Here is a 19,109-nt window from a genome sequence, read left to right as displayed (position 1 = left end):
TGTAAAATCTCATTGCAAAGAAAGTTTCTGTATAAGACATCTACTGATTTTATTATGGGACATGACAAAACTGAGATAAATGAACAATTTGTATAGTATGATATAAGACTTTTGTTATCTACAGAAACAATTTTTATAACTAAATGCTTTCTTTGATCTTTGTTCTTAGACTTTATCTCTTTTGTGACTGCATTTACGGTTTTCTTGGCAAAAATATTGGAATGGTAGGCCATTGCCTTTTTTTCCTAACAGATGAAATTAAAGCAAAAATGGTTAACTGACTTGCTCACAATCATAAAGCACATGTCTTAAGTGTCTGAAAACGAGTCTTCCTTACTACAGGTCTGACATTACATCCACTGTACTACCTAAGGGCCCTCTTTGATCCTAGTCACATTAAAAAGTCAATTCTGAATAGGTTAAGTGAGTTCCCAACCACAAACAGATATTGATTAATTAAATTCTCCCAAGTTTATTTTTTAAAATTATAACTCTTTATTGACAGAACATATGTGCCTAGGTAATTTTTTACAACATTATCCTTTGCACTCACTTCTGTTGCGACTTTTCCCTTCCCTTCCTCCACCCCCTCCCCTAGGTGGCAGGCAATCTATCTTATACATGTTAAATATGTTACAGTATATCCTAGAAACACTATATGTGTGCAGAACCATATAGTTCTCTTGTTGCACAGGAAGAATTGGATTCAGAAGGTAAAAATAACCTGGGAAGAAAAACAAAAATTCAAGTAGTCCACATTCATTTCCCAGTGTTCCTTCTCTGGATATAGCTGATTCTGTCCATCATTGATCAATTAGAACTGAATTAGATCTTCTCTTTGTCGAAGACATCCACTTGCATCAGAATACATCCTCATACAGTATTGTTGTTGAAGTATATAATGATCTCCTGGTTCTGCTCATTTCACTCAGCATCAGTTCATGTAAGTCTCTCCAGGCCTCTCTGTATTCATCCTGCTGGTCATTTCTTACAGAATAATATTTCATAATATTCATAGACCACAATTTACCCAACCATTCTCCAATTGATGGCATCCATTCGTTTTCCAGTTTCTAGCCACTACAAAAAGGGCTGCCACAAACATTTTGGCACATACAAGTCCCTTTCCCTTCTTTAGTTATCTCTTTCTTCCAAGTCTTTATGCTGCTATTAAGCAGAAATCATATTTTAATTTTCCTCATGGTTCCCCTCATTTAATATCCCAATCACAAAATTCCTAATCTATTCACCAATGTTAAACAAAAGATCCAGGCACTTAGAGGAAGTCTATGATTTGAGAAAGAAATAGAAGTTTTATGCAAATGACCTTTCTCAACTAGTTCAAAATATTTTTCTTTCTGATTTGCTAAGAAGCTAAGTGGTATTTAAAAACATTTATTTATTTAAAACTTAAATGTAAAAATAAGAAAAATAGAAAAAGATGGAAAAAGAAAAATTGACATATGCCCAACAGAACATGGGAAGGATTCAAAATATGTAACAATAGATATCCATTTCAAGAAAGTATATATAATAATAGAAGTCATTGTATTTATAACTATGCAGATTTTCTTTGCTTCCTTGTAGGTTTTCTTTTGTTCTCCACTGTGTACTTTTTATTTTTTTTTCCCTTTCCTCCCCCTACCTCCCTAAAGCAGGCTGCAGGTAAGCATGGATATATATTTATGTATGTATATGTATACACAAATATGTATATAACACATATCTGTATATAAAGTATATACACATACATATATATACACATATGTATGTACATATACATCTAAAACATTAATATAGCTGATATAATAATATAGATTTCTTTCTTCATTAAATCTTTTTAAAAATTTGTCTAAGATCAATGATTTCTACTCCTACTAATTTTCTAATTTATCATTTTTGTGTATATCTCTTATTTCCTATTCCTATTAACCCGTCGACTTTACTTTTACCCATTAATTTGCCTTGCCATTACTTCACCTCCCTGATGCCTCCCCATCTTAGCCCATTACTATTAATCTACATACCTTATCTCACTCCAATTAATCTGAACATTTTTCTGTACCCCACCTTATTCTATTTCCTCTACCCTTATTTATAGATTTTGGAAGGTGCTATACCCTTCTTGGTGTATATTTGTATTGTTCCTTCTTTAACCCATTCCCAAAGCAACTAGGTTTTCAGAACTACCAACCCTCTTCCCTGATCTAATTCTTTTTATGTTGGTTCTTGCTATCGCACCTCATTTGTATAGCTTAGTAACTATTTTTTTATCTTTTCCTAAACAGTTTTGCTGTTTATAGAGTCACATACATACTCAGCTTCACTCCAATCTTTCTTTTGGACTACCAAATTACTAATGTCTATTTTAGACATATGGTTTACATTTCCACATATAAAACATAAAACAATTTATCCTTGTTGAGTCCCTTGAAATTAGTCTGTGATGTTGGCTCTTCTATGCTAAATTTACCATTAAGTCCAGATTTGTTGAAGGCAGAGTCCTGAAAAATCTGAAAGTTCATTGAATATCCTTTTTTTCCTCATTAAATATTACACTTAATTTTTCTGGATATAATGTTATCATTCAGCTGAAATCCTAGTTCTCTTGCTTGTTAATATAATATTTCAGGACCTGCAGTCTTTTACTGTAGCTACTGATAAATTCTATGCAATTCATATGGTAACTTCAGCATATCTGAATTAGATTTGTTGTTGTAGGTGCTTGTAAAATTTTCTCTTTGATCTGATGCTTTTGAAATTTAGCAATGATGTTTCTGTATTTCCCTTGTAGGATCTCTTTGAAGCAGTGAGTGGTGTTTTTTTTTTTTTTTTTTCCTATTTCTACTTTGCTCTCTTGTTCTATCACTTCAGGACAATTTTCTTTATTTCTTGAATTATTGTGTGCTGGAAAGGGAGGGGGAGAAGGGAAAATGATGCCTCTGGCTTCAGGTCTGTCTTCCATTTTCCATTCTGACCTGGAACTCAAAACCAAGAACTCTGCTTTCCTGTAAGTGCATGGAGCCAATAGCTACCCTGCCACACAGCTTCTGCACTCTCCAGGTGTGCTGGTTTCTTCTTGCCCAGGGCCAGCAACACAAGTGGGTCTAGTGTTCCTTATTAGCAGAGGTTTCCTCAATCTTCCTGGATTCAGATTCTTGACTCCCCATGCAGTCTAGGAGGTAAAAGTTCCGGTTGTTCTGTCTGAGACCACTTCTGAACCCAGCCAGCTCCAGGACTCTTGCTTTAGCAGAGGTAGATTGGAAGTTTTCACACTTCACATTAGTTAATCCTCTGTTCTGGGATCTTCCTTTCTGAGGTCTTCTGGGCTTCTCAGGTACTAGCAGGACTCCAGTTCTGCCCCAAGTGGTATTTGTTTTTTTGCCTCTACATTAGCCCCGAGGTAAAATGTTATTTTGTTTGTGGGGGAAATGTGGAGCAATTGGAATTTTCTGACCTACTCGTCCATCTTCCCACAATTTTTTGTAAAAGCTAAGTGCTTTAACCTTTAGTCAATGAAATGGAACAGACCAGAGAAAGCAACACTAAAAAAGGCACAGATACAAGACTAGGGAAACTAGTAGTAAAGAAGAGGATTGTTAGGTGTAAGAGTGGATGTGGAAAGGAAAATGTCAAAATTCTTAAGAATAAACTTTATAAGTTTATTTTAAGTTTATAAGATAATAAATAAGACAGTTTGCCTAACTCAACCAGATTCCCAAAGCTTTTTTGTCTTTTAATTGCAATTAGTTGCTATGCAAGAAAATGGCTGTCAAGAGAATTGATTCAACAGTTTTCCTTGGTCTAAGAATCCATAAGCTTTAAGTCCTTGAATCACCTGCCCATAACCTGACCAAACTGACAGCCTGAATACTAAACAATTTTTAAAATTTTATTTTTTTAAAAATAAATATAAATAAAATAAAATAAAAATAAAAAATATTTATTTTAAAAAATTATTTATTATATGTGGAAATTTTTTTCCCCTGTAAAAGTCAAGAGATTTTATTTGCCAAGTGCTACAATCCCAAAGTCTAAAAATATTCAACTCTTTTTTTTTTCCTTTATGGTATTTTTAAAAAATATAAAGATTTTTATTTTCAAAACACATGCATTAATAGGTCAACATTCTATGTGGAAATATGCTTTAAAAAGCTGCACATGTTTTAATTAACTTATTTTAGATTACTTGCTGGGGAAGGAGGGAGAAAAATATGGAACACAAGGTTTTGCAAGGGTGAATGCTGAAAACTATCTTTGCATGTATTTTGAAAAATAAAAAGCTATAATTTAAAAAAAAAGAACTTTAAATATCTTTACTAAAGTGTTAAGACATTTCTTTACAAAATGTTAAAGACATTGGAGTTAATTTAATCTTAAGAGTTATTTTGGGCCAGAACTTGAAACAAGATACTAAGTGGAACTGATTGAACAATGCTTGTGTTCACACCTTTAGAGAGCTCAAGTATCTAAATACTCAATGGAGTTCACAGGAGAATTCAGGGCTGGCTTAGTCTGAATTCACACCTCTCTCAGGACCAGAGAGTACTCTGGGAGATAACCCAGAATCCCTCTCCCTCCAGAAGGCAGAGTTAACCTTTGGGAGATGATATATATGGAGGAAGCTCTTGGAGCGAAGAAGAATTTCTCCGGAACATCAACAGGGCTCTGAGACAGAACACTCTGGAAGAAAAGACTACTTGCCATAAACTGGAGATTGAGAAGCCACGAGTCGGAGCTGGCTGGAGGCTGAAGAAAGCAGAGGCAGAAGCCAAGGACAAAGCTGCAAGATCTCTTGGAGCCAGGCAGAGAGATAGGCCTCAACTAACCAGGATAATTTGTAAGGAGAAATAAACGCTTGCAACTTTTAGCAGCTGGCTGCGATTTTGGAATAATTATTTATTGCAACTGAGACTAAGGCTGCCCCCCAAGAAAACCTTCGCAGCTGAGGAGTCTCTATTTCATTCTAAAGATATGGAAAACTTCTAGAAGTTTTCTTAGCAGGGAAGTGACAAAGTCAAACTTGTGCATTAGAAACATTATTTGGTAATATGTGAAGCACACACTAAAGTAGAAAAACAAGTAGCAGGGATAGGGATGCCAATTAAAGAGCTATTACATTTAGGCCAGTAAAAAAGCAGCCATCAGGGATGGAACTATGTTGGCAATCCTAAAAATAAAGAGAAAATGAAGTCAAAAGACCTTGTAAAGATAAACCAGATAGGATGACATCTGTTTGGATACATGAAGTAAAAGATAAGGATGATCCTAAAGTTCACCATAGAAATTGCATCGGGAGAAAGATGGTGCTGCTCTCAAAAGGAATAAGGGAACTTTTGGCCTAGATGGTTACTTGCTTAACTTCCTCACACATAATCCATCAAAAAATTGAAATTCATATCAGAGCAAATAATGATAAAGAAATTTATCTTATTTATTGCTGAGGCAACTGGGGTTAAGTGACTTGCCAAGGGTCATACAGCCAGGAAGTGTATAGTGCCTGAGATCACATTTGAACTCAGGTCCTCCTGACTATAGGACTTCTACTATACCATCTAGCTGCCCCAAAGATAAAGAAATTTAATAATAATAAGTGACTTCTTCAGGGACAATGCAAAGTTAGCCAACAAACCACAAACAATAGAGCTAGTGCCCACAGCCTCCAGAATCAACCAGAGAAGGACGAGAGACATATGTATTCTGAGGATTTCTCTGTTCAGAAGCAGTAAGATGGCACAAAAGCGTGGTGAGAGCATGGTCCAGGATAATTAAGAGGTTCCCAGATTCCTACAACTCCATTCTGAGATGCCTGGTGCTCTGAAAACCCTCTGAACCTTAAAGATTCCAGTTGTACCCAATAAGGACATCAGAGTAGGAACAGAGATGACCCAAGGCAAGACAGAGCAAGAGGAGCCAGCTCCAACCAAAAGTTCAGTAGTAAGAAAACCTAGCCTTGGCACAAAGACCCTTTTCATTAATTTACATTGGAGAAGCAATGACAATGACCAGAAAAACAATCTAGAGGTCCCCAAAAAGGACATAATAACTCCATGAAAAACTGCAAGACCTCAAAGGAAAAAATTAACTTTAGGAATGACTAGAAAATAATGAAGCGAGAGATAAAAATGAAATAAAAGTTCCAGAGAAAAGAAATAGATTAAATAGTTTAAGGTTAACCTGACCTAAGAAATCCTAAAAAATTCAGGACTCCCTGAAAACTAGAATAGACTAAACAGAAATTAATCACTCCATGACACAATAAGAAACAGAACAAAAATCCTAAAATTGGGGAAAAAAGTAAGAAAATGAGTTACCTGATAAACCCCAATTTTTGATTTATGGCCTAGATGCCCTATTTCAAGATATCAAAAATTTAAATTGCTCTGAATGATTAGTATCAGAGAGTAAACAGAAAAACTTCACAAATCACTTCCCCATAATCCTTCTAGGAACCAAAAGTACCCTTTTAAAGTACCAAAAGAAATGTCATAGCTAAGGAAAAATATCGTCAGCAGCTTAGAAACAAAGGGTTCAAGTATCAAGTGATAAATCAAACCCTTGATATCAAGTATCAAGGTTACAGAATCAAAACTTACCCTAAAAAGCCAAGTATAAGACTATAGTATTTCCTATAGGGGAAAAAAAATTAAGACTTGAAATGGAATAGAAAACTTTCAAGAATTCCAGATGAAAAGACTAGATCCAAGTAGGAACTCTGAAGTATACATGTTAGACTTAAAATAATCCTAGGAAGGTCTTTATGACCAAAGCAGAACTAGAGATCATTACTGACCACAAAATAGAAAATTTTGATTATACCAAACTGAAAAGTTTTTGTACAAACAAATCTAATGCAGACAAGATTAGAAGGGAAGCAATAAACTGGGAAAACATTTTTACAGTCAAAGGTTCTGATAAAGGCCTCATTTCCAAAATATATAGAGAATTAACTCTAATTTATAAGAAATCAAGCCATTCTCCAATTGAAAAATGGTCAAAGGATATGAACAGACAATTCTCAGATGAAGAAATTGAAACTATTTCTAGTCATATGAAAAGATGCTCCAAGTCATTATTAATCAGAGAAATGCAAATTAAGACAACTTCTAAGATACCACTACACACCTGTGAGATTGGCTAAGATGACAGGAAAAAATAATGATGATTGTTGGAGGGGATGTGGGAAAACTGGGACATTGATTCATTGTTGGTGGAGTTGTGAACGAATCCAACCATTTTGGAGAGTAGTTTGGAACTATGCTCAAAAAGTTATCAAACTGTGCATACCCTTTGATCCAGCAGTGTTACTACTGGGATTATATCCCAAAGAGATTATAAAGAAGGGAAAGGGACCTGTATGTGCACGAATGTTTGTGGCAGCCCTTTTTGTAGTGGCTAGAAACTGGAAACTGAATGGATGTCCATCAGTTGGAGAATGGCTGAATAAATTGTGGTATATGAAAATTATGGAATATTACTGTTCTGTAAGAAATGACCAACAGGATGATTTCAGAAAGGCCTGGAGAGACTTACACGAACTGATGCTGAGTGAAATGAGCAGGACCAGGAGATCATTATATACTTCAACAACAATACTATATGATGACCAGTTCTGATGGACCAGGCCATCCTCAGCAACGAGATCAACCAAATCATTTCTAATGGAGCAGTAATGAACTGAACTAGCTATACCCAGAAAAAGAACTCTGGGAGATGACTAAAAACCATTACATTGAATTCCCAATCCCTATATTTATGCACACCTGCATTTTTGATTTCCTTCACAAGCTAATTGTACAATATTTCAGAGTCTGATTCTTTTTGTACAGCAAAATAACGTTTTGGTCATGTATACTTATTGTGTATCTAATTTATATTTTAATATATTTAACATCTACTGGTCATCCTGCCATCTAGGGGAGGGGGTGGGGGGGTAAGAGGTGAAAAATTGGAACAAGAGGTTTGGCAATTGTTAATGCTGTAAAGTTACCCATGTATATATCCTGTAAATAAAAGGCTATTAAATTTAAAAAAAAAAATAAATAAAATAAAATAAAATAAAATAATCCTAGAAAGGTAAATATATTTAAGCATTTGGAAGCTGATGTTGGGCCAACATTCTAACAGGAAAAGAAGATTAAATGAACATCCTGAACTTTAATGTTCTAATAGGGTCTGTTTTTTCTTTTTTAACTTTTTAATAGTATTTTATTTTTCCAATTGTGAGTAAAGAGAGTTTTCAAAATTCATTTTTGTAAGATTTTGAGTTCCAAATTTTTTTCTCCCTCCCTTTCCTCCCTCTTCCCCCAAACAGCAAGCAATCTGATATAGGTTATATATGTATGATTGTTTTAAACATACTTCCATATTAGTCATTGTGAAAGAAGAAATCAGAACAAAAGGGAAAAACCACAAAAAAGAAAAGGCAAACAGACCAACAAAAAGGTGAAAATAGTATGATCTGCATTCAGACTCCATAGTTCTCTTCATGCAGATGGTGTTTTCCATCACAAGTCTATTGGAAAAGTCTTGGATCACTTCTTATTGTTAAGAGTGAAGTCTATCATAGTGGATCATCACATAATCTTGTTGTTACTATGTACACATAATGTTCTCCTGGTTTGCTCACTTTACTCAGCATCATGTAAGTCTTTCCAGATTTTTCTGAAATCAGCCTGCTCAACATTTTTTATAGAAAATAATATTCCATAAAATTCATATACTATAACTTATTCAGCCATTCTCCAACTGATGGACTTCCTCTCAATTTCCTCAATTGCCACCACACACACACACACACACAAAAGTTGCTACAAACATTTTTGCACATGTAGGTCCTTTCCCCCGTCTTCAAAGAGTTTTGAGGAAACTAAGAACAACTGAGTTTTGGGGGATAGTCTGGGTTCTGTTCTACAGGTTTTGAGAGGTAAAAAAAAAAGACAAGTGTCTGATATAGAAAGATATAAAACTTATTTCTCTTAAATAGGATGCACAAGAATATACAAACGGAAATGGAAGTGGAGAAGAGGACAACAGATGAACCATATTCTATCGCAAAGTGTGTAAATACTGAACACATAAACACAGTTTGGTGTAGAAATATATCAAATTCAATAGCTGGCAAGGTAGAGAAGAGGAAGAAATATATAGGCGGATAGTCATAAGCAAAATAAACTTCCTGATTCTGAGGAATAAAAAAAGGCAAGAAAAGGAACTGGAATCCACATGGACACATTAGATGACCTCTTTAGGCAACTGGGAAATGGCAAAACAAACTGTGATATGTAAATATAATGGAATATTATTATGCCCTAAGAAATTATGAAAGAAAGGAGAGGGGCAGCTAGATGGTACAGTTATAGCACTAGCCCCGAACTCAGGAGGATCTGAATTCAAATCTGGTCTCAGATATATAACATTTGCTTGGTGTGTGACCCTGGGCAGGAGGAAAGGGAGGAGAGGGGAGGAGAGGAGAGGGAAAGGGAGGGGAGGGGAAGAGAGGGGAGGGGAAGGGAGGAGAAAGGAAGGAAGGAAGAGAAGGAGGGAAGAAGGTTTCAGGGAATTTTACGTAGGATGAATTGATTGTAAGCCAAGTGACCAGAACCAAGAGAATGCTTTATGCAAGGACAAAAATATTATAAAGGAAAACAACTCTGAAAGACTTTAAGACCTACCATTTAAAGCAATGATAAAGCAAAACATGTTACCCTTCTTCTGAGAGGTGATGGATACAAGGTACAGAGAATATTTGTTTTTGAACACGGTTATTGTGTAGACTGGTTTTTCTTGCTATATTTATTTGTTACAAGGTTTTTTTTTTTTTCCTCTCACTTTATTTGGAGAGGAGGGAACTGGTAATAGTGATTCTATTGATAGCGATAATGAAACCCTCCCAAAGAAGAGGACCAATGTAGCACTTCTAAAAATGTAGAGAACAGAAAACAGTTCAGATGGAAGCACAGACAAGGAGGTAACACAGGATGTGTACATATTTTCTTAAATCCTTAAATTAAATCAAGAAAATCGAAACATTACAATGTAAAATTTTAAATTTTCTGTTAACAATTAAAACAACTCATAGGCAACAGTTGCTACATTTTAGTGAAATGGAAAATATATATATTTTTTGTATATAAAATGTCTAGTGTTCTGAGAATAGTGGTAATAATCCCATAATCATATAATTTTCTATGTACGCATAATAGAAATACATAAAACATGAAAAATATTGTTCAAGTACCATCAAAATTATCTTTGGAACATTATCTTTATTTCTTGAGTGCAATGCAATAATTTGTTAAAACCAAGTTAATCAATTTTCAAGTGCAACCATCCATTACAATTTAAATGTTTAGCTTTAGAAGTAGTAAAACAAGAGACAGCTAGGTGGCACAGTAGATAGAGCACCAGCCCTGAAGTCACTTAACACTTCCCAGTGTGACCCTAGGCAAGTCACTTAACCCCAATTGCCTCAGCAAAAAAAAAAAAAAAAAAAAAAAAGAAAGAAAAAGAAAAAGAAAAAAAAACTAATAAAACAAATAATATTTTTCTCTTTCCCTCTAATATTCTTTGATTCCAAATGTCATAAATTACCAGCAATGTCATCTGAAGAGTCTTCATCTGGAGGAGTATTAGGCCTTCTGTTTCTTTTGGTTTTTTCAGAAACAGCCCTGGATGGATCTTTCACCCGCATCTGTTATTTGCTGAGAAGGGGAGAAAAAAAAATTAAGCTACTCACATTCAACATTTCTTCTCTTCTATAAAAAGGAGTTAAAATTTTCAGGCCTCAGTAGGGTTCAATTACAAATTAACTCTATTTTTTCTGGAATCAATATGGAGGTTAGTTATTATACCCTACATGAGGTTTTTAAAAAAGGCATATTATTAAAAATATCTATAACCATAAAAGTCTTTAAAATGCTCTCTCTATAAATGCCCTAACTTTATATATGAGATTTCCGCTCTGCAGATATGGGGGTCTATAGGTTATTCTGAATATTTCAATTCCATTTTACTAAAATGAAAGCTTTAAAAACTTTGAATTTTACAGATAAAAACTCCTTAGAACATTTTAAAACTTTCTGAAAATTAGCCAAAAATAGTTCTTATATCTTTTTGATCAAAATATTTTATTTCAGTCATCTTCCAGTATCTAAAAAATTTGTATTTAATTTCTAAAAACTATTGTCATTGCTCATGTAATGACAATGTAAATTATTTTTCATTTAGAATTCTAATTACTCATGTAAAGATGCAGATCCTTCCCTTTTTTCTTCTACACTGCTCTATTTAATATTTTCTAAATATACAGTATAAATACACAGAAATGTATTTGAAAATCAGGCTTCTAGACATAAGCTACTTATAGTCAATCTTTATAAGATATTCTTCGATATGTCATTGTAATATATTTCCTTGCCAAAGCCTTTATCAGCACAGCAAAATATAAGGAAGCATATTTTCAAAAGAATGGACATTTAATCTTTTTAATCTTTCTAGCCAGAGCAACCTCCCAAATAGATATCAATTAATAATCAATTAATTACAAAATGAAAATTCCATAGTATCAAAAATCCCAGTGATCCTAGTCTTCATTTTTCATTTAAAAGATACAAATGTTTTGCTTTTTACAATTCACAAATGTTTTTATTTTTAATTGTCCTGACTTCCAGTCAAGATGAGTAGGGAACAGCCCAACATACATACTTATATTCCTGATATAACGGTCCTCTTGGAAAACCAAAGACAAACAGCTGCCCTACTGAGGACCCAAGTAGAACTGGCCAGTTGGGGCAACACACTCCTTTTTTTCCTTTTCTTTTCTTCCTCCTTTTCCTTCCCTTCTCTCTGTCCACACGGTATCATATTCAAAACAAAAAACAAAACAAAACAAAACAAATCTGAACACTAGACCAAACGTAGATTAAGAAATACAAAAAATAAACTAAAAAAAGATTTTTACCCAGGTCTGTGTTGGCTAAAGAGGATACCCAGGACTTCCTCAACCAGAAGGCAGTACAGTCAGAAGACCCTATGAAGTGAGCTCACTGCTGGGTGGCCTTCTAGCTCCAGCCAGAAAACTCCAAGGTGGTGATGCAGAGGCAAGGGAATGAAAGAAACTAAAGTGTACTAGCTAAAAAAGTCCTAGGGCTATTGGCTTCAGTAAAGTTCTGACTCTCAGTCAGAATTTGGGAACTCTGAAAGTATATAACAAGCCAATATGAGTTGCCCTGATGGCTTTGAAGAGCTCAGCACAGTTTCAAAAAGATTCGGGGAAGCCTGGCACCTGCCAGCACTTTTTGCTGACAGGGCCAGCAACAAGACCCTAAACAATGATTATGAGGACCAAATATTCCACTGAGGTATGCAGGCACAGTTGGAACCTGGTCCAAACAGAAAGTTACAATTCAGCACTCAAAGCTGGGATTATAAATATGCAGAAGACGACATCAACAATCAAGAAATTTTATATAAGTGGGAATATCCAGAATATAAGCCCAATAAAAAAAGAGTAACTCCATGGCTGCTACAAAGAGAATCTCAGAACCACATTTCAAAATATCATAAATGTAGATAGCCTAGGCATATCAGAAGAAAGGGCTAAATGAAAATGTGAACAATATATATATATATATATATATATATCTCAGCAACCTCCTGAAACCTAAAAATTAAAATTCCCAAGGAAGACACTAATCAAAATCCAGTTTTCAGGTGAACGAAAAATATACAAAGTCCAAGCACCAAGGAACCACAATAGTCAGCTATCAGAATTTGATAGTTATCAAGTAAGGACCACAGATTTTATAATATGATCGTTCTAAAGGGAAGGGTTGGGGGAGAGGAGAAGAAAGCTTACACTCAAGAGTAACTTACCCAAAACAACTGAGTACAACTCTACAGAGAAAAAATGGACTTTTATGGAGGATTTCTAAGCATTCCTGATGAAAATACTAGAGCTGAACAGAAGTTAAAAATACAAATAAGAATTAAGAGAAACCACAGAAAGAAAAATATATTAGAGCAACTACAAGGGAATGAAGTGTAGACATTCTAATAAGAAAAGAAACAAGTGTCCCTTCAGTTCCCTAAGGTCTTTAAGAATCATAGAGGGAGTTAAAAATCAAAAAATAGGGCCTGGGAGTGATTTTATTCTGTCTTGAAAATAGGTAAAGAAAGTAAAGCAAGAACCACTGGGTTGCTTTTATTGAGACAGTAAATTTTAGTTTGTGGATTTTGCACAAGAGGTGCAAAACTTTGTCCATGCCACAAACTCCCTGAAAATCAGAATGTACAAATAGAAGCCAAGGACTCCATGAAACAAGAAATATTAAAATAAAGTCCAAAGACTGAAAAAAGAAAGAAAACAATGTATCACATAGTAAAAACAAAACAAAAAACACAGAACTGATATTTAAGAACCATTAGACTATTTGAAGGCCATGACCAAAACAAGAGCATCAGGGGTCCTCAAACTTTTAAAATAGGGGGCCAATTCACTGTCCCTCAGACTGTTGGGCCAGACTATAGTAAAAACAAAACCTTTGTTTTGTGGGCCTTTAAATAAACTTCATAGCCCTGGGTAAGAGGAATAAACATCCTCAGCTGCTGCATCTGGCTCGCCGGCCATAGTTTGAGGACCCCTGGCACAGATACTGTATTTTAAGAAGTCTTCTCTCCTAGAACCAGAAGACAAAGTAGGAACGGAAAAGATTCACTGGTCATCTCCTGAAAAAAAAAAAAAACCCAAATCAACATTCTCAGAAACATCAACACCAACCCTAACCCTAACTCTCCTTCCTTTCTCTCTCCCTCCCTTCCTTTTTTTTTTTTTTTTGGGGGGGGGGGGAGCTGAAGTAATTGGGTATAAGTGATTTGCTCAGGGTCACACAGTTAGGAAGTGTTGTGTCTGAGGCCACATTTGAACTCAGGTCCTCCTGACTTCAAGGCTGGAAAATACTGAATTTCAAAATCCAAATTTCAAAGAAAAAATACTACAAGTAATCATACGGAATTTAAGCATCAAGGAGCCACACAGTCAGGATCAGAGAAAATTTGGCAGTTTCTATTATAAAGGAGCTGAGAGCATATAGCACAATATTCCAAAAGACAAAGGAATGTCAAGACAAGAATTAATTTAACCACCAAAACAGAAATGTTACGACAAAATAATGGTCCTTTAATGAAATAGAAGATTCCATGTATTTCAGAAGATCAGAGTTGTATAGAAACTTGATACTAAAACATAGAAATAAAGAGAAATATGAAAAGGTAAACAGCAATGAACAATGTCAAAGATTAAAAGATAAGCTGCTTACATTCAAATATAGGGAGATGTTTACAAGTCCATTCTAAATCCTATCATAAGGAGTCACAAATAGTAAAATTAAACAAGTTTTTGGAGAGGTTTTGTTATATCTTCATGATCTTGGGGGGGGGGAATACAATGGGAGGTAGGAAAGGAAGGTTAGAGAAATTTACTTCACATAATCAGGATGTAGAAGTAGATATCTATACGAAAAGGCAGAGGTATGCAGGGGTGGCTGACACAAACTTCAGTTTTCATTTGAAACAGTCAAAGAAGAGAACACACAAATGAATAAAGAGTTGGATACAGAAAATAGGTAAAGAGAAGGGGGAATTAAGAGAGAAGATAGATGAAAGGATTTATTTGTACTAAGCAAAACAAACTCTAAAGATGTACAAAAATTTTTATAGCTCTTTTTGAGGCAAAGAATGGAAATATGAAGGATTGTTCATAAAATGGGGAATGGAAGAACAAGCTATGGTATATAAATGATAGAATATTATTCTGTTCTAAGACAGATGAGCTCAAAAAGAAAGGAATTCCTGAGTACCCCATATTGACTTAACACCAAAACTGCTTTTTCAACTTATGACTCTCATTATGTACTTAAATATTTCATTGTCCTGTAACATAGAAGTAGCCTCATGTTTTATAGCTGTACTGTTTTATCCCTACCACTAAAAGCTTAACTACTTCACTCTTGTGTGTTGTGTGTATATATATATATTTACAACTTGTCTTTGTTCACTGTAAAGGTCATTTCTTATTGCTCTCACTGCATCTTCGCTTTACTGCACTTCCTCTTCCCTTTTAATGTGCTACTTTTAATCTAAGGGCAGAAACCAAAAAACTAATCTTGTTACAACTATCTTGAAAATAGGTTTCTAAGCAAGGACCAGTAGGTTGCATCTTTTAAGACAGTAAATGAATTTTTAGTTCATGGATTGTATGATCTCTATTTCTGCCACTCAGAAGAATAAATTTCAGATTTCTGAGTTCTTAAGCAATATTGTAGAAAGCTGAGATTCCCAAGTACTACATTAATAATAATTGCTTCCTTTGATAACACTTCAACAATTTTCTTTAATATTTCCATGTCATTTATCTACCAATACTTGTTTATGGAACAGCCGGGAGGCCAGCGTCACTAGACTGAAGAGTATATGATGGGGAGCAAGTTGTATGAAGACTTGGAAAGGTAAATGGGGCTAGGTTATAAAGGTCTCTGAATGTCAAACAGAGCATTTTGTATTTGATCCTAGAGGCAATGGGGAGCCACTGGGATTTATTGAGCAGAAGGGATAAAATGGCCTGACCTGTCTTTAGGAAAATCACTTTGGTGGCAAAAAGAAGGATGAATTGGAGTAGGAGAAGACTTTACAGAAACAAACATAAGTTTATTCCAATAGTCAAGATATGTGGTGATGAGGGCTAGCACCAAAGTAACAATAGCGGAAAGGGAGAAAAGAGGGAGCAATATATATTGCAAAGTTGAAATCAATCAGCCCTGGCAACTGAGAGAGAGATAACTAGGTTGTGAACCTGTGGGATTTGAAGAATGATGCTGTTCTCTACAATAACAGGAAAGGTAAAAAGGGAAAGAATTTAAGAAGATAATAAATTCTGTATTGGACATAATAATTTAAGTTGTCTAAAACAGAGATGCATGCTGTAGGTCAGGCAAGACAGGGAGATTTGAGAATATCAGCACAGAGATCATAATTAAACCCATGGGAACGGATGAATAAGTGAAGTAGTATAGAAAAAGAGGACAAAGAACAGAATTTGGTGGAATGCCTACAGTTAAAAGAGTGTGATCCAGATAAAGATCCAGCAAGATGAAAATCCATGACCAGAGGAGTGGTCAGATAGGCAGGAGAACTAGGAGAGACTGGTGCCCCAAAATTTAGGGAAGAAAATATCATGGAAAAATGAGTGATGAACAATGTCAAAGTCTAGAAAGAGATCAAGAATGAGAGGGTTGAGAAAGGGCCATTGGATTTGGCAATTAAGAGATCACTGGAAGGATCATCACAGGTGTCAATAGATTATGGTGAGATAAGTGAATATAGGAACTTTTGATCAAGGTGATGCATTTAAGGTGATGGTAAGATCAAGACTATTACATGAAAGGACATAAAAACAGATTTGAGGTGTAAAACTCATGCTACGTAAGGACCACGAGGGGTTATTATTGACCCAGGGAATGTTAAGTATGAAGTTTAAGTTATAGAAGAGCTGGGTTCAGGAAAGGCAAAAGATACACAGGCAGAATAGCACAGTGAAGGAACAAGGTTGTATAGTTTGGTTAGAGTATAGTACATGTTCTTCCTTTACATAAATTTGCATTATGAAAATTCAACATTACAGAAAGATTCTGAAATGTACATTCCAAAAAAACACCTACATTAACTTTGTTTTGTTTCTCTCTCATCCTGCTGCTAGGATGAGACAGCCCTCTCCTCTCAACCTGCCTCCTCTGCTCCCTCCCCCCCTCAAAAAAAAAAAAAAACAAAAAACAAAAAACAACAACCCTCCAAGTCAAGGCAAAAGATCAGAGGTTGAGACCACCACTGCCGCCAATGAGAGAGGAGACCTCAGCTCCATTCCACCCGTCTTCAGAGAGTACATGCCAGGGTACCACGTGTCTGTCCTCTCCTCTCCCATCTGTGTCCAAGTACAGACCCCATGTGTCTCTCTCCCCACCCTTCTTCCTTTCTGTTCAGATCAGGCCCCCATCTGGTTGTCCCCCTCTTCTTTCCCATTCTTTTCCCCTCAGCCTTCCCTTTCTAGTCCCTGCCCAATATGTCCATGAACCTTGTGCTAGCCCCCTTCCTCCCAAGGCAACTCCTCTACTCCTTGGCTATGAGCAAACTGGCATTAAATAAAAACTGCTTAACAAAGAGGCCCACTAACTTAAAGTGAGAACTGTCTGTGTAGTAGTGTTCAACTGAGCTCAACAAATCTAAGTGCAAGATATCACACTAAGGAACATTTCTGTCCTGCAAGAACTTCATATTCTCCTAGGGGGATCTAGTATTTACAGATAATAAATACAATGTAATTTGAGAGAGTTAGCTAACAACTAAGAAGAGTAATTCTCAGAGGGCAGAGAACCTGAGTTGAGACATTGTAAGAGGTAAGAGCACATTTCACTGGGAGAGAGAAATATAAAGTAAGGCTAACAAGGGAGGATATTCAGTAAAGTACCAGAATGTAGAAGGACAAGAATGCTTAAGCATCAGGAGTTGGACAAGCAGCATGGGCCACAAGCAACATTGTTGGATTTAGCGATAGAGATAGTGTTCAGTTTGGAGAAACCACAGGTCATTCAAAGGAAAATGTCCAGAGGATAGAGGTCTGAAGCTCAGGGAAGCTAAAGAGAAAATTTCAGATTCATTTTTGAAGATGTGAAGATAGTTAAGGTGGAATTAGACTATAACATTAAAAGAGAAGAGACCTGAATACCATACCATGAAGAACAACATTTAAGAGGCTGACAAGAATTAGAAAAGACTATGATTTTATCTGCAAAGGAATACAAGTATTTAAAAACAAATACAATGATGAAATTTAAATAGATCCTGTAGAACTATTTCTCCTCTATAATTTTCTAATTAAGCAATGCCAACATAAAAAATTTCAGCCAATTACTCTAGTTATTTATTCAGAAAAGCCTGATGATTCATTCGCATCTAGCTTCCCCCCTCTCCTCCCCCCCCCCCCCCCCCCCCCCAGTTTGCCCTTTAGGCTAAACACTTAAGAAAATCCTGTCAGATGTTTATTAAAGTTCCAAACATGCATTCGGTTAGTTTTTAACCTCCAATTTCTCTACCTGAATTTTTCAGGTAATTTTTACTTCTAATTTCTCTACCTAGATTTTTCCAGACAACTAAGATTTTCAGCCTCCACACTACAATTTAAAAAAAAAAAGTCAGCCTATGCAGATTGCTTTTGCGTTTCTTAAAAGGGGTCATAAAAACCCAAACTAAAAGACACTTGGAATATCGGTTTTTCACTATGATAAGGGGGGGTTCTTAAAATATTTATGTCATGCATCGCTTTGGTATTCCGATATAGTCTTAATGCTACTGTAGTTTTTCGTTTATGTTCGTAGAAGGAAAAGCTACATTTCAATTAGAGACTGATAAAAATGTTTTTTGGGTTTTTTTTTTTTTCCAAAAGAAATTCAGAGAGTCCTTGAAACCTATTCATGGGCACCTTTCAGGATCCCGGGGTGAGGAATCCTTGTTCTATGTGTTGTGCAAAAAGACAAGGGAACCTCCTCCAAATCAACTCGAGCAGCAGCAAGCCCGCCCGTCCCGACTCTCGGCAGGACGGCCCCCGCGCAGGATTGGGTTCAGCGGCCCGTGGCCTCTTCCAAGGCAAACGGGGAGCTGAACTGGCTGCAGAAGCCTCGCTGCCATCCCCGTGGGTGGCCCAGCCTTGCCTGGTCCGACAGCCGCACCGAAGTCGTTGGACCGCGACCCTGGAGCAATCGGAGGCGGGTAGGCAGCGGCCGGGTCCGGGGCCGGCCGGGTCCGGGGCCCTCCGTCCCCGGCTCGGGGTCAGGCCCCGGAGTCCGCCGGGCTCCGTTTCTTCAGCCCGGCCTGCCGAACCAGCCCCGGGCGAGGCCAACCTGAGACCGGGAAAAGGTCGGACGTCCGAAGCCTGGACAGTGACCGTGTAACGAACTCACCAGAGCCGGCCGAGCCCGCTGCAGCTCAAAGCCCTTCAAGCCTCCGCGGCCGCCGCTGCCCCCTCGGAACACGAGACCGGGACGACGTCGACGTCGCCACGC

General features: G+C 36.4%; 1 protein-coding gene across 3 annotated transcripts in view; it reads right to left on the bottom strand.

Annotated features, from left to right (window-relative positions):
• The window catches only part of USP45 (ubiquitin specific peptidase 45), a 73,811-nt gene extending 54,702 nt beyond the window's left edge, over positions 1 to 19,109 (bottom strand). For 2 of the 3 annotated variants that reach the window (XM_031964487.1, XM_031964488.1), the window contains exons 1-2: positions 19,008 to 19,109; positions 10,594 to 10,703 (exon numbers count right to left, since the gene is read on the bottom strand). In XM_031964487.1, coding sequence (XP_031820347.1) covers positions 10,594 to 10,693 — 100 coding nt within the window. In that variant the 5' untranslated portion in view covers positions 10,694 to 10,703; positions 19,008 to 19,109. Of the gene's footprint in view, positions 1 to 10,593; positions 10,704 to 11,706; positions 12,944 to 19,007 lie in introns of those variants that run through there. The other variant, XM_003769311.4, reaches the window with a different exon arrangement.

Source organism: Sarcophilus harrisii, chromosome 4 (genome assembly GCF_902635505.1).
Source record: "Sarcophilus harrisii chromosome 4, mSarHar1.11, whole genome shotgun sequence".
NCBI classification, from domain to species: Eukaryota; Metazoa; Chordata; class Mammalia; order Dasyuromorphia; family Dasyuridae; genus Sarcophilus; species Sarcophilus harrisii.
This window is presented reverse-complemented; position numbering and strand designations above follow the sequence as displayed.